The sequence below is a fragment of the Leiobunum rupestre genome, chromosome 4 (assembly GCF_980474605.1).
Source record: "Leiobunum rupestre chromosome 4, qqLeiRupe1.1.hap1, whole genome shotgun sequence".
NCBI classification, from domain to species: Eukaryota; Metazoa; Arthropoda; class Arachnida; order Opiliones; family Sclerosomatidae; genus Leiobunum; species Leiobunum rupestre.
Genome location: NC_143387.1, coordinates 45,520,772 through 45,543,066, shown reverse-complemented (window position 1 = coordinate 45,543,066; position 22,295 = coordinate 45,520,772). Strand labels below are relative to the sequence as shown.

The 22,295-nt window shown below is 37.6% G+C and overlaps 2 protein-coding genes across 2 annotated transcripts in view; both read left to right on the top strand.

Annotated features, from left to right (window-relative positions):
- The window catches only part of LOC149947957 (uncharacterized), a 534,917-nt gene that overhangs the window by 36,923 nt on the left and 475,699 nt on the right, over window positions 1-22,295 (top strand). The gene's annotated exons all lie outside the window — the stretch shown is intronic.
- Window positions 21,795-22,295, top strand: part of LOC149947967 (inactive dipeptidyl peptidase 10-like) — a 178,273-nt gene continuing 177,772 nt past the window's right edge. Inside the window, exon 1 of the mRNA XM_090172413.1 lies at window positions 21,795-21,944. Coding sequence (XP_090028539.1) covers window positions 21,840-21,944 — 105 coding nt within the window. The 5' untranslated portion in view covers window positions 21,795-21,839. The remainder of the gene's footprint in view (window positions 21,945-22,295) is intronic.

Here is a 22,295-nt window from a genome sequence, read left to right as displayed (position 1 = left end):
AGATGACTTGGGCCTTAGGTGGTGCCTTGGGTATTAGCCTAGCTGATTATTATAAAAAAGAATACAAATTTGATGACGTGCCTTTCGCCACAGAGTTGAATGTGACGTAATTAAATAAAGTTTAATTACAGAAAATACTTTTGCGGCATACTTAGGAGTGATTATGTAACATATGATATAAAGAAGTCGTAACACGATAAGAATACAATAGTGGTTCAAATTTGGTTATTTTTAAGTAAAAATTTTAAGCGAATAAAATATGCAAAGGGAATTAATTATGGCTATGGCGAGTCCTATTTCCCATTTGTCTTCAATAACGTTATACTAAGTGTATAGTTTAATTAGCGTAATTGACTGTATAGTCCGTACCATCCACCAAGTCTCTAATTCATTTGAGTGTTAATTAGCACTCGGAGCTATCAAAGAATATTCTTTCTTCGTAACGGCGCGAGTGTTTTTTGAATTTGTTCCGAGCAAAAAGTATTGAAATGGAACCCGCGCCGAATGCTAAGCTCTCGAATAAGACGTGATAATTGTTCTCAACTCTGGAAAGTAAAAAGCGCGTGATAACGATGCCTTCGGGAGTATTTTATCCAACACGGCGAATTAGACTTAACGACAGGTTGGCCCGATATATCTCGATGGGAAAGCCACCCTCGATATGGCCTCGCAACACCGCCCGTAATTGGGCCTGGGTCTTTGTACAAGTAGTCTTCCTTCTCGTCGACGCCCTGTTTAGTCCCCTTTTGGAGGGGAACTTTTCGCTGACCAGTCAGTATTGATTAAAAGAAAACGACGACTTTGGCCGCGTGTCTTCATCGTTAGAGAGAAAACATTCTCTCCATTCCAAAATGGTCGTGAGGCAGCTGCTCTCACTCACTCTCGCCATTTATACGATATTGTTCAGCTTCTGATTATTTTACTGTAACTTTCATTTTTCGCGGCCATAATTCAGTTAGCTTCAATTTTACGAGAGTTATTAGCGAGCCTGAATGGATAGGAAATGTTTCAATTTACTTTTTGATAAAAATATAAACTTTTGTAGATAAATTGACGCTCAAATAAATATAATCAACTTTCGATTAAATTTTGGTTAAATTAAATATTATTAAATATAAATTTTGTGTAAGAAATTCCTAAAATTGTTGAGAGCCGTTGGTCTGAAACGAATCCAGTTGATCTAATTTTGTATAAGTACAAATGCTGCCTTAACTGTCTACATTGGGACAATTTTCACCGATGGGTTCCCCTCCCAACGGCTTCATTTTCATTATTTATACGTCTCGGAGAGTTTGAACCGAGAAAATCTCATAAATAATCCGCAGCGGGTGGATGACGCGTTTAATTAGTGAAGCTTGTTTACCCCTGGCAGCTATTTATTTGATTATATTCAAAGGCGCGTATTTACGACTTTGAAATGTCAAACGCCGGTGGATCTATCTACGCTCTTTGATAATTTCCTAACTGACATTGCGTTACGCTTGCCTAGATCGGGTTGACTATATAGTTAAACGATAGAACTCGGAGAATCTGTTGTCTCGAACAATTAGTGGAATATCAGATTCTCTCGATCTAGCGGGACATTGAGATATTAATCAAGACTTGACCCAGGCATCGCGCGGGGTTGTCGGCGAGCCGGAATGCCAAGCTCAGTGTCTCCTTTAGGTTGTCTTTCCGCAACGGCGCGCTAACGACGTTCGCCTGTTCAAACAAGGCCAGTAATAGATTATCTTTGCTTAAATCATATACGTCAGAAATTGAGACTGATACTATAACCTATCTACGCTCTACGCTATTTGGTCACCTTTGCCAACGTACGTTTATTCAATTGAGATAATTCATCAGCTACCCCGAATATCACGTTTATTCGCCGCCACGTTTTTTCCCGAATTATTCGCGAATTACCATAGCAAGAATTAATTCGGGTTAGCCGAGAATTTGTGGCCTCAATTATATCCTCCGAGAAGATATTATCCACCTGCACGGAGAAAGCGCGCGAGATCGTACCGGGTTATCTTCCCCTTTAACCCGGAGATAGGGGAAAGATTACGCGAGGAAAGGCGGAGGGGTGTGGTTTTTCTTCCGGGAATCACGAGGCGAACTAGATGGTGCCCGCGTATCCTCTGTTACCTGGAATACATTCTTGGCCCTAGTTATTGAATGCTTAGCGTTCTCGTATTTTTTTATCGCTGCACTTCAACCAAATTTATAGGCTAACATCAGCTGGTTTTTATCGCAATGTGAAATTGAAGCGTTGATGCATTTTTTAAATCGAGGCTTGCTAGAGTTAGAATCGAATTTATTTTTCTTTGGCGCGGACAAGGGTCTAATGGGTGCGAAAGTGAAACGATTGTTTGGTTTTTAACTTATCGCCAATAAAAACGAACTTGATACTTATTTGTCAAAACAAGAAATGTCGGTGCGATGTTCTACTCGAACCTTACGTCGTAGCGAAGGGTATTTCAAAAACGAACTTTAACGATATCGTAAAAGTGAACAAAACAATTCTTTCTCTGTGCTGGAAATCACACTGACTGATTCGAGAAAGTTTTTATATCCTTTTAAGTAGTTACTTCCCGGTTTTTATCGCGTTTCTCCGCTTCCCCATTTTCTTGTAAGAAGGGCCGTGTTTTACTACGTGCTTACAAAAGGTGACTTTCGTTTTCTGGCGTTTTATAGCCAAGCACATACACCGATATAGGTCTCGGTATCGCGTTGTCTCCGCGGATAAATTATCCAAGAAAGAATTACGACTAGAATCCCCCCAAAACCTAGAAGACATTTTGCCCCAGATCTTCAGATCGAAACCTAAAGAAAACTATTTCGGATAGTCTAAAGGTCAAAATGCTACTCCATTACGAGTACGGTTTCCTTTCCACAGTCACTAAAAGAACATTTAAAGCTTCGCGTTGGGGTTGACACAATTTTAAAAACGTTTTCGGTACGCGTCACACGAAAGAACTGCCTAAATTTGGGCTATTTTCAGAATCACTAAAAACACGTTGAATGGCTCGTCTTGGGATTGACACGTTTAAAAACGTTTATTGGTATACATAATGCGATTAACAAACTACCTAAGTATGGTAAGTTAAAAGGAACCACCTATGGACTGCATTGTAAAGGATTATAAAATTAGCGAATAAGTATAGATAAGTCCATTATGAAAAGGGATAATAAAGCTAAACCCCAAACAAATTTGAAGAAATTTAAAAACTTACTAATAGCTCGTGCCGATAGGTCTTCGAGCGAACAAAAAGACGCGAAACTCGGACCAAATAGATCTTCGAGTGAAAAACTAAATTAAATAAAATAAAATAGCCAAAAATTCCAACGGTAGACCGGGTTCGTCCTATTTGGGACTCATCAGTACCGTGCGGGAAGGCTGGCTCGCGACTATAACACCGAATAGAGACTAATCTACTTATTCGCTAATTTTATAATCTTATTTTACCTAAATATGAGTTTTATCCAGAAACACGTTTAGTGCCTTTATTTGTAATTATGGCATAATCTGCTAAATTTCAATTACACTGCATACGTGCAGGGGTGTAAATAAGGGGGTCATTTTGGAGGTGCGAAATTAATGATATTGCAAACACTGTTAAGGTTTTAAAAAAAGGTTGCCAGTGGTTAAACTTTTCGAGTTCAAACTTGTATTTTTACAAAAGGACCCTCTAATTGCCAACCTATTCTTAGATAAAAGTTACGTTATCTGAACCTAGAAAAATATTGAGATAAATCAGATATTTGATTATCCACATTTACATGCCGATATTATCAATTGATACGAGTTCCAATGCAAATCAATCAGTTTAAACCCGAAACTAATCTGAATTCATAGGAAACCAACTGTCAAAAGGTGAGTGGATTTCAAAATCCTAAAGGCTCATTTTCATACTCGCTGGTAGCGGATAAAAATCGTCAAAATTCGCATCCGCCACTCGCAAGCGTGAAAATAAAGCTAAAATATCGGTTTGAAACAGATCGACGCGGAAAGTGAAAAAGTGTGTACCGGAAGCGGATTTTGTCGATTTTTACCCGCTACCAGCGAGCATGAAAATGGGGCTTAAAGCTTGTTTTCCACTGGCGCGCTAACGACGCGTTTCTCAGCTTTGAAACGTTCAAACCATTTTACGCGCGTAAAGAAAATAACATTATGACACGCGCGCTAGTGGAAAACAAGCTTCACAGTTATTGATTTAACGTATCCCTCTATAAAATTGCTTTCGAAATTTTAACTGTTTATTTTGAATTGTGTCCAAACGAGTTAAGTGAATTTGATTAGCTGAATTAGAATAATGTATCGGTTAAAATTTGAGATCAGATCTGATCTGACTATCTGATTACGTGAGATATCTGAAAATTTCGCCGGAATAACCGGAACAGTTGGCCGTTTTAAGCACTAACTGAGCAAAATGATTGGACTCAAGTTCATCCCCTCATACCTTGAAGGTATCCTTAGACCATACAAATGAAATCTAGTCTTAGCGATTGTTGAAAATCATATCATATAAAAATATATCAAAATTATGCTAAAATAAGATTTTTCGCCAAATTGGTCCTTCAAAGAGACCACACACCGCATAAATCCTTAAAATACACTTTGTTCAAGAAATTTGGAAAGAAGCAGCTCTCGAAATTTGAAGACCCCTTTATTTTTGTAATAGATTCCGTCAAATTTTGAAATTAGTTTATGGACGACTTCGCAATATGCCGATTTTTTACTCAATCATTTTATAATTTTGGTCCAGTTTAGAGTCGTTGTTGTAATATGTTGAATAACAATCCTGTTCCTCAGTAAAAGGTTAACACCAATTCTAATACGAACGATAAGGACAATTTTAAGACGGTGACTGAGTTATTATGTGAAGTAAGAGATCATTGATAAAAATGCTTGCGTAATTTATGTGACGCGTACAGAAATAGTTTGAAAAACGAGTCCAACTTGAAGGACTACGAAACCTTTAAATATTTAGTTACACGATCTGTTCTTGCTATTTCGTAGTCTGAGACTTTTCGTAGCAATATTAATTTATTGTCGTAAGTTTTAAAATTAGTCATTCCACTTGAGATACAAATTCGCTCCGTATACCTTTATATTCCATTAAATATTTTGGCCCAGGTCTTTTCTGGCGAAAGGCGAAGTCTCAAGCGCAGGCGAAGGCGGGGACAGTTTTTGAGAGAAAAGTGGTTGAACGGCGTGTTATCCCTAAAACGCTCCAGTTTTTGCTGTTTCTCCATGGGCGTCTTCCTTTCGGCTCGCTTTGCGGGCGACAGGACCCCCGCGTAAAGTAATGGAACGCGCCCAGAATGTATCAGCGGCTCAATTTAGGAGCATCATTTTTCCGCTCCACAAAGCAAAGAAAGAGCATCCGATAGACGCGGCTGCCTCTATGGGTAAATAGCATTTCTTTATCAGTTCGAAGGAAGAAGGTGTTGACGGAGAAGAGGAGCGGAACTTCCGCAATAACGCAATCTCTTCGCGAGCGAGCTTTTTTTCCGTCAGGCCATATTGCCCCGTATTCAAAATATTCCGTTTATTAGGCCAATATACGAAAGACAGACCAAATACTAAAAATGATCGAACGAAGCGTCAACTATACCGATATAACGGATGGGAACAGTTTAGCTAGTATCAAAACTCTATATCAGTTAAGACAATTCCCAGTCGCTATAATAATTTATTTTGATAACTAACGGTTAAATCAATTAGGACTCGGACTTAATAGGCAGTAGGAGTTTATCGGTTTCAATAAGTAATATTTTATTTCAACTTGAAATTATAAAAGTAATGCAATTTAATAATTTATCTTTTACTCACCAAAAAGTCCATTTTTTGGAGAGTTTTCAATTTCCTATCTATTCTACACTATAGCTATCATTAACAAGTTGGCAAGCCAAAATATACCTCTCCTCGGAAGAGTTTTTAATTTTCAGTGAAGCGTAACTGTATCCGTGGTTCTGCGGTAGAACGCTCATCTGTCGTTCAAGAGGGCTCGGGTTCGAATCCCGGCCGATTAAAAAATTATACTACACCAATGACAAAAAGAGGGTGCTTTTGTAAAAATCTTTACCCTGATTCTAAGAAACTGCGTACGCAGTGATTATACTTTGCCCCGAAAATGCGAACGCGTTCGTAGGCCTGACAGACAGACCCACAGACAGACACGGTGGTTGTATAACCCCTCCTAGGGTACAAAGCCTCCTCGGAGAGGTAGAAATTAATATTGTGGCGTTAACCTGAAGCGCCATCTTATATGGAGAAGTCGTATAACGCAAGGCGGGAATTTTAATTGAACCCGTTCGTCCGTTGTTCCGATATATAAAACGATTTTTTTCTTACATGAAATAACGTTAGAAATTTGTATATTTTTTGGCAAAAGTTTACATCCACTCGTAATATTATTTACTTTAATTTTTTAAACGCTTTAACTCGCTATTTTGGTTGATAGCGAAAATTTTCGTTAAATTTTAATGGTTGATTCGTCCATTTGAGGCTGGTTTTCACTAGGGCAAAAACGCCACGATGGTGAACGTCGACGCCAAAAATTCCCATTAGCCCTAATGCAATATTTTTGCGTCGACTTTCACCGTTGAGGCGTTTTTGCCCTAGTGAAAACAAGCCTTTAATCCTTAATTCGGTCTGTTAGAAGATTGTGGGTGGAAAACGTGCACGATACGTAGTGCCAGATCGCAAATGGCCACATTAACTCCCTAAATGTCAGTCCAGTAAATTGCCTTCTCTATTGTTATTATAATTCTTCGACTAAAATAAAAAGTAGTACGAGTCCGTAATTTTCATCTTGGTTTTTCGCGAGATAAAAAAATATAGTTCGGCGTCGTACGAAAGATAAAGAAATAAATGTATTTTCCGCAATTTTAAATCGATTTTATACGACTCTTTGAAGAGAGAGTGAAATCCTCTTTGGCTCAAAGACTGGCCGATTATGCCTCTGGGCTCGCGGGTCGAAGTTCATTTCGAAGAGCTAGCCTCTAAAGGGCTATAGGCGGCCCTTTCTTTTCAAAATCTTTCCACTCGGTAATTTCAAAGTCTCAGCGGAAAATAAAGAAAAACTTTATTCAAGGAGGAAGCCCTTTTTTCTCTTCGTTACTAGCTCTTTCAGACCAGAAAATTATTAGCACTTTGCTAGCGTACGAAACTGTTACTGGCTAAAACCCTTTAAGAAAAAACGAAATGGTGGGGGCCAATTTTTCGTAATTTTTCAAAGTATATCGGTAAAAAGTACAGCCAATTTACAAAGAGGAAAGGTTGATGTCGGAAAACTTTGCTCGATTGAGTTTATTTTTTCGATATCGCCGGAGAGTTATTGGTTTCCGCGCTTCGGCCATTTTTGGATGGAGATAACGCGTCCAGACTCAAAAGCCAAAAAGAATTTTATAACAATCGCGGAGTATTATTTTCTCATTCCGAAACAGTTAGCCATATCACGAGCGGAAGGTTAAATCCGACTTTAATATCTTTGAGATACGGAATATATCTTTATAAACTCCTAAATGGGCGACGACCCGTTTCATCCGTGGACGCTGGCCGAAATTTAGCGTCAAAATCGATATTTACGGTGCCAAGTCTCTTAGCCTCTGGCAACGGTAGCACCCTTCAAAATGTCACTCAAGTATCCTATTTTTTTGGCTCTCGCTTAGCTCTGGCAGTTGAACGGTTTAGTTAGTCTTTAACTTACCCGAAATTCTACGATACGCGTAATTAATTATTCTCTTTCTATTTGGATCTCATGCTAAGAAACGCTCAGCGTTCTTTCCTATACGAAATTAGCGTTAAGCAATTCGCGAATATGATTGAATTTGAAACGCAATTACGCGTATACGAAGCTCGTAAAGACGGCAACTTACATTTTGCCGGCACGTTCAATCAATCACGTAATTTCCAATTAATTCTATAACGCTAAAGGGCCGGTTATTCCATTCACGCGAGTTATGAAAATGACACGATTTAAAAACTCCTCTGACGGCAATGACAAAGAGTCTGTCTTAATATTTTAAAAATAAAATGCGTGCTTTTGATATTTATTTAAAAGAAAAAAAGAAAGGAATTTTTCTTCAGGGCTTGCAGAGTAGATGGCACCGCATTTTTGGGGCACGACAATAAATGAACTGATAAGCCTAATTAAAAAACGAATATATTTATCGTCATATTTTTTCGTAGAAATAAGAATATCTACAGTATCTGTATGTTTTCCTGCAGTTTTCTTATGGCTATTAATGGTACCTTCTAATTGAATGTTATTTCTTTCTAGACGAGTTGCCTCCTGGATCTAGATAGCATAATATTTCGGAGGTTTTATTGAAATCTTGGTGCTCTGCCTTGTTATCGATCTGATTAGAACATAAAATATATTATTTCAAGATTCAATAAAACCCTTAGCCGCTGCCGCTTCCAAACTAAGAATTGAAGAATTGAAAACTACGCAGAACCTCCACTTTTACTCGATTTGTTTGCGCACCCACTGGTCAATTATAATTGAAAATTATATTTCTACTGAGCTATGGTTAGTTGAAGCATCCAAAACAAACAATTCGAAATTTCATCAAACACTAGTCTCCCCCGCTTACAAAAACGATGAAATTAAAATAATTTTTTTATCAAAGATAACAAACGTGTATTTATGTAATTTATGTCAAGTTTAAACGCAATGTTTTGAACTTGGAAACTCAACGTTATAAAATTATCTAAGCCTTGCCTGAGAGGTAAAGTTGGGAAATGTTGAGTACGACATTAAAAGTTTATGTAGCAAGGCTGAACGCGATATCTCTAACGCGAAAAAAAAACCAGCTAAAAAATGTCCTAAAAAAATAATGGTTCACTTATTCAGCATTCACTGGTACGTATATTATTTAAGAATCAAAATGAAATCATAATTTACAATGAGATACAATATGACATAAGGTTAAATAAAATGTTCCATTATTGTATCATTAAAAGAAGCTCTTGATTATATTTCTTTTAACTTCGTTGGCAGGCTATTATGTTACGAAATGCCTTTGTTCAGCAGGGTTCGGAAGCATTTTTCCGATGTAAAGTCCCTGACCTTTCCAGGTTACTAGCTTTGGCCTATATCACTAACATTTTGGGCAATATTCCTAACAATTTTTATTTTTTAGGTGAAAGAACATCGTTTAGCTACCAAAACTAATTCTAAATTATCGCAATCTTTATTATTATACTATTCTGAGATCATTAGAGGATCGTGTTAATTGACTTTTCAAAATAACATATCACAAATTATTTGTTACTAAATAACGAAATTTTTTAAACCCCTGATTTATTCGTAATCTTTTCTCTAGTTTGGAGATTCCTGACTTATTCAGCTTCTGCACCAACAATGTTAGTTGTATTTTACTGTATTTTAGGGTCTAATTTAGCCAATTTAGGTCATATCTCTGGAACTAAATTGTATCTAGCTCGAGGGGTCGGACATTCAGCAATAATGTGTACGGGATTTTGAAATCCGGGATTTCTTTGAATGTCATACCCCTCGATCTATCACCGAGCATAATTAACTTTAATAAATTATTTTTAAATTAAATGTGTAAAATGTTTTGATCGCAGATATCGCGAGCTCATTTTGAGGATTAACGTCTACTTGTTGTTTTAGAATACTTGGCATCTGGATTTTGATAGATTTTTAAGAAATTCAGAAATGGTTTTGTTCGAATATTATTAAAGATATCACTGCAGTCGAAAATTAGTGATCATGGCGTAATTAATGTTTACTAATTTTCGAATATCTAAAATAGTTGAAGTGACATAATTTGTCAAATAACTCTATTTATGAGTCAACCCCAAGAGTATCATCAATCCATGTTACAAGCATGGCCGCACACAGACATTTTGCTAGGGGGGCAATCTTCATTAATAGTCTAAGGGGGAATTCAAACCATTATTAGTCAATTCGTAGCTCATCAAAGGGGACAGTTGCCAAGCTACTTGAAATTTGCTACTTCGACAATATTCAGGTTACCCAACTTCATGACATGACTCATTTTTAGGGCTGTGCGAGTACTCGAACATAATCGAGTACTCGGCCTTTTTGAGGTCGGGTACTCGAACTCGACCTCGAAGAAGTAATTGGAGAATACTCGTCGATTACCGAATACTAAAAAATTGCATATTCGGGTACCCGATTACTCGAATAAGCTTATCTCTAAATTCGTCGAGTATTTGTTTTTTTTTTCTATCCTCGTTGCTTGAAAGTTCAAAGAGGGATTTTTACAACTTTTTGGGGGGCAATAAACAGTACCTACAAAGTTGGGGAAACTGTGGTTCATTTAAATTAAAGGAATATTTTTCAGCATTGAAAATAATTTTAAACTCCTTTTAAATTTAATTTCATAATTTCTTGAATAAAACAAGCTCCTAATCAAGTACTCGATAAAAATATTACTCAAGGTTTTTTTTAGTTACTCGACTCGAATAAGATAAAGTTTCCCCTTAATCAAGTACTCGATTACTCGACTCGACTTCAATATTACTCGACTCGAATACTCGATAAAAAAAAATTGATACTCGATAACCGACTCGATTGCCTAAAACCACTAATCGCACAGCCCTAATCGTTTTCCCTGGTTTGGTGCATTTAAGAAATTTTCAGTTTAATTATGAGACCGTTAACTAAAAATGTGAACTAAAGTAATTTTCGGTGTCTTTAATCAAGGAAACTCGATTCAGGTTTAATGCTAGAGCTGTATAATTATCTGCATATTCACTCGCTTCAGAGGAGAGCAAATTATTATGGATATTACTTTTGTATATATTGCAGACGAGAGGTCCTAATACACTTTCCATAACGTATTCTATGAGTGATGGTTAGGGTTCTTCAATGAACTCCATTGCTGTAGATCTGCTATAATCTTCACATTAAAACCATTTCCAACCCTTGAGCGGGATTATCGTCGATTTAAGATCGTTCAGAAGTATTTGGTGCCGCTTACGCTATGCTAAGAAAAAAAAACGCCTATAAATTGTCTCCTTCCCATTCTATTTAATATATTTTAATGAAGATTAAAGATTTGGATCATGCTAGAGTAAGATGGCCTAAAACAAGATTGGAGTTTGAACAGTAATTCTTGTCCGTTGACGACTTAATAAGTAAATATAAAAACACACCACTTTTGTACAATAATAGCTTTTAATAGAGGTTTCTATAAAATACGAAAGGTCACGTGTAAATTTTTTTTTCTAAGTCGCTAGCTATACACTCTTGTATATCCTTATTTGTGAGAGCTGCCATTTTATTACAGTTCTGATTTCAAATAGTGCACACAAGGCCGCTTCACGCGGTCAAGTGCACGCGACGTCTCGAGCTGATGAGCACGTGCAGGCGCCCTTGCCTGTACTATTTTAAATTGAGCCTGTAATGAAATGGCCGACTTCGTAAAAGAGGGTATAGTACTGTTATTGAAGATTTAGAGCACGAACTAGAGTCGATTAAGATTTTTCAATTTGAAGTCCGCGTGTGAAACGCGCGTGCCAATAAAGTACTAAAAAGCTTAAGCTCGTGACGGGGAGAAAAAAATTAACACGTTAATTATTTCATTGTTTTGTTTTATGGAAACACCTATTATTTAAAAATCAGTTTTTTAAATAATTGAAAGCCTTAGTGGTGTGTTTTTATATTTACTTTATAAGAATTGTACGTTTATGCACGACTTTTCCGCTGTGGTGGATTAGAAAAAAACAACTGAAAGGTAGCCACTTTATTTATTTTTTTCAGTGATATATTTATTGTCTTTGAAAAAATAGATGTAATTATATTTGCAAGATTATTATTGGTCAAATCATCGTCCTCGGACAAGGTTTAAATTTCAGTTCTACGTTAATATTTAATAAATAGCTTAAGAGCCTTCCAAAGCTTATTTGAGACATTTCATCCCCATGTGTTGTTCTTTAGCCACACTTTTTCTATATTTTTTCTAAGTGAGTTTCCGGTAACGGGTCATACATAGTGCCCCATGATTTATAGTTGTTTGTCAGATGCATGAAGTATTTAACTTTCGTAGTGATCCACGGGGAAGCTCATTTTCTGCCGGTTTTGTTTTACCTCAAGTTTGTATAGCGTGTAATATACGCCCGCAAATTCCTATGGGTCAGTGCTAGTGATTTAATACCTCAACAGCGCTTGTTGGAGTATTTAGAATGTAGCATTTTACAGTAGTATTTGGCTCCAGCTATTGCCTCTATCCAAATATACCTATATCTTTCAACACTGTTAATTAGTAAAGATAGTAATAAAGTATTTTTAAAGGTTTCGCGTCGTTTAACACAAATCTATCTCCAATCTATCTTACGGCATTAGGTCAAATCTATGAGCTGGGTAATTCTTCATTTTTGAAAGTTTACTAATTGGTATTGAGTTGGGCACATGTCTTTGTTGATTGTAGTATTTTTTATGTCTCAGGATAATCTTCGAATTTTTATGAGCAGAATCAGCAAATCGGTGTATGATCACATTGTTATCCTCTAAGGAAACACTATCAACTTCATTTTTTTTAAACAAGAATTATTATGATTTTATATACTAAAGCTAGATTACTTTCATCATATTGAGTAGTATTAGGTTTGTACTTTCAGAAGCTTGGATTAGTGATTACCTTCAATAGGCCTTTCCCACCACCCTCCTACGCATTGTAACCCGGCCACCTGTTTAAAGGCATTATAAGTCGCTAGATGACTTGGTCCTAAGGTGGTGCCTTGGGTATTAGCCTATTTGATTATTATTATTAATAAGCTGAAATAAGAAATACGTAGAAGAATGTCCAGGGCTTTTCGTAGAATAACGTCATCGATACGTCACTCGTGACGCAGCAGCAACGTCAAAACAAAAAGACCAATGCTATTTTATAAAAAGGCCTATTGTATTCGTCAACAACAGTCGTTTATACGGTATACTCAACAATAGAAACGTTTAAATTCAGAAATTATGAAATTTATAGTATATCAGGTTAGGATAGGTAACTACGAACATTTGGTACTCCAAACGTTTCGTTTTAAAAATCATATTTTAATATTGGATAATCAAATTTGTCAATAAAGGTCCTCATGAAGAACACGAATAACAGTCGTAGATTATAATTTGAAAACGTTATGTGCTTAAATAGCGCCTGCCTCCAACTAATCGACTTTATGTGCAGGTTCATTTCATGGGGATTTGTAAATACGTTTTCACAATTGTTAAAGAAAACGTACCCAAACAACCTTGCATCAACGATAAAGATAAACGTCTTTTGTTTACGTCTAAATTATCGAATAATGTAACACCCAGGTATATGAATATTTGAATATTTTAATTAATAATTAAACCAAAATCACCAGAAATCGTTCGCCAAAATGTTTCACCATTATAATAACTCTGAATGTTTGTTTAAGGCTGATTATCAGTAGGTATAAAGCAAAAGCGCGCTGTACTAGGGTAGGCCTAAAACGCTAAATTTTGAGGTATCTTCCCATTGGACCGAATTCCCATTAGACCGAATTCCGCCAATCTTTTTGATGAAATTAGCCTAAAGGCGGGTTTTGTATTTTTTCTAATCGACTGACGCCATATTCACAATTGAGCGACCGCAAAAAATATAGTTTTTCTTTCTACTCCTTTTGATTTTTTATGGAAGCGTTTGAATATATTTTTAAGTCTGTTAGGTTAGGTTAGGTTAGGTAACACTGCATGCTGTTCTGACAGATGCTGAAACGGATGAAACCGAATCCTAAACCCGGAGAAGTGCGGGTTTTTCGGTCGAATGGGATTGGGTTCGGTCGAATGGCATTCGGTTCGGTCGAATGGGATTTCGTTCGGTCGAATGGGATTCGGTTCGGTCGAATGGGATTCGGTTCGGTCGAATGGGATTCGGTTCGGTCGAATGGGATTGGGTTCGGTCGAATGGGATTCGGTTCGGTCGAATGGGATTGGGTTCGGTCGAATGGGATTGGGTTCGGTCGAATGGGATTGGGTTCGGTCGAATGGGATTTCGTTCGGTTGAATGGGATTGGGTTCGGTCGAATGGGATTTCGTTCGGTCGAATGGGATTGGGTTCGGTCGAATGGGATTGGGTTCGGTCGAATGGGATTGGGTTCGGTCGAATGGGATTTCGTTCGGTTGAATGGGATTGGGTTCGGTCGAATGGGATTGGGTTCGGTCGAATGGGATTCGGTTCGGTCGAATGGGATTTCGTTCGGTCGAATGGGATTGGGTTCGGTCGAATGGGATTGGGTTCGGTCGAATGGGATTTCGTTCGGTCGAATGGGATTGGGTTCGGTCGAATGGGATTGGGTTCGGTCGAATGGGATTGGGTTCGGTCGAATGGGATTTCGTTCGGTCGAATGGGATTGGGTTCGGTCGAATGGGATTGGGTTCGGTCGAATGGGATTGGGTTCGGTCGAATGGGATTGGGTTCGGTCGAATGGGATTGGGTTCGGTCGAATGGGATTCGGTTCGGTCGAATGGGATTTCGTTCGGTCGAATGGGATTGGGTTCGGTCGAATGGGATTGGGTTCGGTCGAATGGGATTGGGTTCGGTCGAATGGGATTGGGTTCGGTCGAATGGGATTCGGCGCAATGGAACAGATTCAATTTTAAGACGCAGAAACATTTTATACGCACAAAGAAAAATAGGTGATTACTCGAGCTTGTGGAAACTAACCCTATTGTCACCATAAGGGTTGCAGCTGGAGAAAACGAACTTACGATGGACGGTGATAAATCAGGTTTGTTAATCTTATTAACTTTTAAAAACGTCATTTGAGAAATAGTTAGACATATAAGGTATAAAAGCAGGATAGTAACCCGCCCAAGTGACATGCATTTTCGTATAGGTTTGGAGCTAGAGAGGGAAATTGAGTTCATTTAAATTTTAATAGACCTAGAGAGTAACATTGGGGAAGAATGCTTCGTGATATCAACCTTTACATATTTCTGTAGGCTTAAAATCATAAGGATTTGTAAAATAAGTTCGGATTTGGTAGTGGCGTTGGGACGGTAACCCAAAGGTCGTAGGTTCGATTCCTGCCCGAGGTGAAATGATTTTTCTCAATCACTCTGGTATGGCACCACACGCGGAGGTATTCATTGGTTTAAATGAAACTTCTAAATAAAGGAACTTATTTACAGTAATTAAAAATAATAATTATAATAATCAGCTAGGCTAATACCCAATGAACGACTTTTAATGCCGTTAAACAGTAGTCCGGGTTACAATGCGATTGAAGCAATGTACCAATTTTTTCTCGTTTTAACTAAAGCTTTTCCATGGGGTGGGAAGTAGGTATGCGTATTTTGCTCTTCCTGGCGGGCATTAGAAATCTTATCAAAAATAAATAGTATTTAATTTTCTAATTTGAAAGGTGACCCATGAAATTTTAAAAGTGAATTTGCAATACATCGGTTAAATGGAATGAAATTTATTTTGGGATACTGTTTCATAGTAATTTGGAGTATTAGAGTAACATCTTACGGAACCAATTTAAGAAATAATATAACTGTTGATTTTTTACGCTTTATTTCTGGTTTTGAGTTTTTGCTTTTATGACGTTACCTATTACAGTAATTTATCTTTTTACTAGACAAATGAGTAAAATCAAACTTTAAAGGGGAACGGCCAAGCCTTTCCAAATATGGCCTTATTTCCGTATTAAAAGATTAACAAGACGTTCAATATTCTAACACGTACCTTTTTTTGTCTTGAAAAAATAGCTTTTGGCCCAAATAGTTGAAACGAAAAATAACGCCAGGTGTTTGGGTTTGATTTTTCGCCGCCATCTTAGGGGCTGCCGCCAGCGCCCCTAACCCCGTATGAGCGATTTGCGAACTATCCTAACTTTTAAAATCGCGCAATTTAGGCTTAAGTCTCTTATAACTGGAAGGCGCCACGCGTGCAAAACAAATTTTTTGCGTCTCCAGCAGCGCTTGCTTTTACGTTGTTTTTCTGCCTCACTGAGTTCTCACCAGGTGTCGCGGCGGACGCGCGCTTTTCGATTTCCCGAAATTGCTTTACTTTATTAAAAATTAACCACTCAATATATTTTGATGCAGTTTTAGCCATAAATTTTAGTTTTTAATGGGCTATAGGGCTATCTAACTGGTTGAAGCTTGACCGTTCCCCTTTAATAAAAAAAAATAAAGATGAAATAACCTAATTATGTCGCCTACCACAATCAAAATCAGATTCGACTGATTTACCTGAAAAAAATTATTGCTAGTATTAATTAAAATAATATAATTTTTTATTATTTAATTATAATTATTATGTTAATAATTCTTAAAAAAATATTATATGTCAAAAAAATGCAGGTCTTTCTCTTACCCGGCGAGAGAGTCGACCTAAACCCAGGCTCACTAAACCCCAAAAAAGGCTGATGGCATAAGGATTACAGCAAGCCTTAAGCCTTGGTTAAAATAAAGACCTCTTTCTTTTTTTGTTATCTAAATACACGAACTTACTCGAGTAACTAGACAAATTTGGTTCAGCGTTCTTATTGATTAACAGAAATTGCTGAAAGCTAAGATGTTGTATGCTTAAAATTATACGCAAGAAATATCATGACAACCATAGGGGCTGTTCAGAAATTACATAACGCAGAAAAACCACTTTTTGGACTCCCCCTCGTAACAAAGAGTAACAAATGGAAAGACCCCTCTTCTTAAATTACGTAACAAATATCGAACCCCCCCCCCCTTTAAATTATTATAGTACGTAACAACTAATATGCTGGTAATAAAGTACTATAAGATCAGGTACTAAATTTTGTTGTTTGTAATTTACATTTGAAATTACAACTGTATTTTTTATGTAAACCAATGAAAATGCTTATGTTTTTAATAATTGCGACTGTTTCTGAAAGTGATGAAAATTTTATTCTACGATATTAAAAATAAGATGTGTTACGTAACATTTTAGTGAACCCTCCCTCCCCCCCCCCACGTAACAATTCGTAACGCTTGCCAAAACCCCCCTCCCCCCCTACCACGTTACGTAATTTGTGAACAGCCCCATAGGTTAATCTACAAAAGCAAGCTATATATAAAGACTTTTTATGAAGTCCTATGTACCTTTGCTATACCTTTGCTCTGACTAGGCTTTTTCTCAAAAACAATTTAAGATACAGTTTTGAAATTTGCAGGGTATATGTATTTCGTTGGGAACGTTTTAAATCCTAAATTTCAGAATTTTTTTTAAAAATATTTCATGGTTTTGAATAAACGTTTTTGACCGGTAGGTGATAGAAGAAAAATGTCAATGAGAAAGTAGAACATACTTGAAAACGTAAAAATAAAGTTTGTTCGATCGAAAAAGACTAATTTGTCACTTAGTTACGAGGTCATGAAAAAATTGTTCGTCGTAGGAGGCAACAAGGTTTTTTTCTGGAGCATATTTTTAACGCATATTAAGGTATAACAAGCTAATTTTTTTTCCAATTAGTGAGATAAAGTTAAGCTGGTCTAACTTCGACCTACTAGATTTACAAAATATGATAAACAACCAAAAATAAAATAAAATTAGAGGTAAGATTTTCTATTATAGCTCCGTTTGCTGCGATACATGTTTCCGCACGATGTACCATATTTCGAAATGAAACGCTACATCATATCGGGAGTTACTAAATTGAAAGCATCATTAATACGTTGACGTAACTCTTCCAGGCTCGTAACAAGCGTCGCATACACTTGAGCTTTGATGAAGCTCCACAGGATAAAGTCCATCGGTGTGAGCTCTGGGGATTTTGGAAGTCAATGAAATGGACCATTTCTTCCAATACATCTTTGTTGGAACTCAGCATTAAGTTGCTACACAACAGCTCGTGTTTGATGTGGGGTGCACCTTCATGTTGGAACCAAAATACGACCATAGTTGGCCAAATGAATGTCTTCCAAAGAGGCCGCAACTTCGTTCTGCAACAGAGATAAGTAGTTCTGCCTTTTTAGACGATGTGGCAGAAAAAAGGGCCGATGACTTGATCCCCGACAAGACCCGCCCACACATTGAATCGAAATTGTACTTGGTTGTGGTGAGGAAATCCACAGTGAGGACTTACATCACTTCACATGTGCATGTTTTGGTGGTTAAAAGGTACATCCCTTGAAAACGAACACTCACCGGTCACTAGAAGAAGAGTTACAAAAGTCAAATCTACGATCCATATCTCCGTCATGAAGAGCTTGATGTAGTGTTGCTCGATATGGATGGAAACTACGCCAGTGAAGGGTCCTCCAGACGTGGCTTCTTGACAAACCTAGGTCAGCGCTTGCACTTCTAATACTTGCTAAAGGATATGCAACAAACTAGGTTAGGACATCATCTTCCTCGTTGATGTTTTGGCGACCAGCTCCTGGGACTAAAGGAATGACATTCCCACGGTTCTGGAAATCTTGAAGAGCTCCAAGAATAGTGTTATGACTGAGATTTGTGGTAGAGTAGCGCTTAAATAACTGACATGCTCTACGGGCGTTTTGATTGGCTTAATTATCAAACAATAGTTCTACTATTAAAGCACGTTGCTCAACGGAATAAAGCATTGTTCAAAAAATAACTTTATGATTTGTAATTAGGAAAACGTTGAATTAAATACCAAATCAAAAATTAGACTTTGTACAAATTAAACAAAAGAAACATGTTTTGTAAAACTAGCAGTAGACCAGCTTAACTTTATCTCACTAATTTAATAAACAAAATTAAGTAGTCTTAGTCTTAAAAAACCATTTAAGCTCCAGTAAATCTCTATGGCCTCCTACGGCGAACTTGTTTTCTTATGACCTGATAACTCAGTGACTAATTAGTCTTTTTCGATCGAACAAGCTTTATTTTTACGATTTCAAGTATGCTCTACAACTTTCTAATTGGCATTTTTCTTCAATAACCTACCGGCAAAAAAAATACATTTTCAAAACCATGAAATATTTAAAAATTTTTCTGAAATTTAGGATTTAAAACGTTCCCAACTAATTACATATACCCTGCAAATTTCAAAACTGTATCTAAAATGTTTTTCGAGAAAATCGAATGGTCAGAGAAATTTGGGACACCCTGTATATACTATCAACAAAATACACACGAAACAAATTTGATAAGAATAATAAGAACTAATTATCAGCTAGGCTAATGCACAAGGCCCCACCTTAAGCCCAAGTCTTTTAATGCTATTTAGTGCCTAGGAGGGTGGTGGAATGTTTTTCAACAGCTTCCTACACTATTTCTTTACTCTTTGAGAACGTGACAATGACTTTCTAGAAGCGAAACTACTCCATGAAACAATTCGAGCTACACAGCGTGTTAAGTAAAAAGGAATGCTTTGTTAAGAGTCATGATAAATTTTAATCTGAGTTAGATCCCCGTAAATTGCACCGATATCTTGAAAAGCAAGTTTTTACTCTTAAGAGCAAATGGTTGCAAAATGATTAATCCTGGTCTCGGAAATACACCGGAAGGTGGTTTTTTAGTACTCGGACAAAATGTTCTTTTCCTGGAATCCATTTCCCGGCTGGTGGCGGCAGTGCACCCTAACCCACTTTGGACGGGTTCGAATTCGAATATAAGATATAAATCGAAGCCGTATAGTTAACGATGCGAAGAACGAATGGCCCCGATTTTTATTATTTAATCGGTAGATGTCGTTTCAGATCATCTTTGATGATTTCTTTGTATAATTTCTTTAAGTTGTTACCGTTGCAACAGGAATGTTTTCCAAAACATATAATCCAAAACATGTGCGCCGCAATTGTTCCTCACCTTGCAGTGATTGTACGTTGTGATTTTTGAAAAATGTATCCCATGTTCAAATTCTCATTTGTTGATATCTATGGTAAAATAAATCATTGAATGCTGTGAAATAACGAAATCTCAATGTTTTTATTCCGATTATAATTCTCGTATAATTATAATTTTATTAACGAAGGTCACCTTAGCTATTTAGAAAATGTTGACCTACTTCTTGGTGAGTTAGAAAATATCGAATTAACTGGTACTTTTCTTTCTGTAGCATTTCTACTGATCTGTTATAAATAACCACAATAGCAGTGAGGCACTCACATTTTGCAGATACTAAAAAAATTTAAATCTATATATTATAACTATTGAACATGAAATTGTAATCATTTATTTACATCTTCTAGGGGAGATTAATCTGCTTTCAATTATTTTAATACGTTACGCTTTCGATAGAAATATATTGCTTGAAAAAATATAATGGTTGTATAACTATTCTAGAATTGAAAGTTTTGTTTAAATGTGATTGGCTAAAACAAAGTTCTATTTGTCCAGCTGTTCCATGATCCTCGAGATCAACAAATTCGAAGTTCACAGTTCAACTCAACGTTGTAAATGAATTATATCAAAAGAAAATAGGGAAAAAAGTCCTGGTGCTATCTCATATTCCAGCTTCCACTGTGGTTGACGTCAGCTCGAGAACGCGTGATTAAAAAACTAATAGAATCTCTGAAATCATAAGCCTTTTCTTTAAATAAATGTGATCCTCGATAGCAGAATTTTTAAGACCTATATGATAATGCCAAATTAGCGTACTTTGATTAGTTTTAAATAAAATCAGATATATTTTAATAATAAACCAAAATCGCCGCGTTAAAATATTGATACGCAATTTCCTAAATACTTTCATGTTTAATTTTGCGCTATAAGGTATCAAACTACTTTATATCGTCTTGATAACATCCCTGTAAACAGATATATTGAATGGAACGGAATTCTCGAGGGTAGGATTTTCACTCAAATAGGTGGACCAAGATTGTAACTCTTTGTTCACCCTTTGACCTACCGAAATTGATAGAAGTTTTCGTCAATACTAGGATTTTCAGTTTTTAATCGGAGAATTCGCGAAAAACGCCAAGAGTCGAACCTTTTCTCATTTGTTTCGACGTTTTTTATTTCGTGATAAGCGGAAGTTATTTGTAGCTTTAGACCAATGAGAAATCGTCGCGGAGAATATCTTCCAACCATGACACTCGCTCTTTATTTGGTCGTCGATCGAGTTGATACGCTTCTTCATTACGCCGCGTCCCGATAACGTCGTAACGTATCAATACAAGGGCGTCCGTAAGACGATGGCAATTTTTTGGGATAATTTATAGGCGCGATATTCGATTTTCATCGTTTCCACATCATCTAGTCGAGCGATAAAAAAGTAAAAGCGCAATTTCGAAGGGCGTGGTTTGCTTCGGACGCCCACCCGCGCCCACCCGACGTCGCTATCTTTCGTTTGGCGCGAGGATGTAAATCCGGAAGAAAAAGGGGTTTTGACTAGGAGCCAAGAAAAGAGAAACCGTTTTCGAGAGTATCGGCGGACGAAATAGTTCCTCGCTTCTAGTTCCTCGGGGCTCTCGCGTGCACCGATAATTCTCGCCTAGAATACATCGGCGAAATGGTCCCATTGGATGATCGGATCTAAGCCGTAGGCCCTCCGAAAGGCGGGTCTATAATTCGAGACTGATAAAGAAACGCCACGTACCGGAATATATATATCCGTATTCTTAAGAGAGAAAAAAAGGATATAGATGGGTTGAAAAAAGACCAGGAATAAAAAGGCATTAACGCGAGCGCGAAGAATAAATTCGTCCGCGCGAAATCCCCCATTTTTCGGGGTTGAATATACACCCTTTAAGGGGGCGCGCTAGGGGGCCATCTTTTCGGGCAGAGCGCTGAGTGTGTCCCGCGGAATCGAAACCTTTACATCCGCGCCCCTCGCGAGCTGGCTTCCCCCCCGGACGCGAGGAGGCTCAACGTGGTTGCGGATAAAGATTTTTGAGCATTGGCATCTCGGACGTCGGCCGCTCGGATTGAAACGCTAGCGCTCCTCCGGCTGCAAGATGAACTATGGAGCTTCCGCGACCGGGAAAGATTCGACGGCGCGAATGCCCCCGAGGGGCGGAGGCTCTTCCAAGCCGAAAGCCGATGGAATGGATGATCTAGAGGTGGGTGATTTATTTACGCAATTATCCGTACCATTAAGATCTTTATTAGACTAGCTTTTAAGTAGACTCCGATCGCGGCCCGGACTCCAACCGCTCCGACAAGAGACCTCGACCGCGCGCTGTCTCCCAATATTACATTTCGAGCCGTTCAACCCGCGTCCGTTTTATCCTTAATTTTGGATGCTTCAGTGCGTACGTATACTTCGAGTTTACGTGATCATAATTTTTACTTATTTCCTCCAATATCTCGGCCGTCTCGAAACCGCGCTCCAATGCCGAGTCTGCGGAGAATTTTGGATCTTTACCGTTTCGGAAGTGCGAACTATACTTCATCGGTTATCGGCAGTTTTG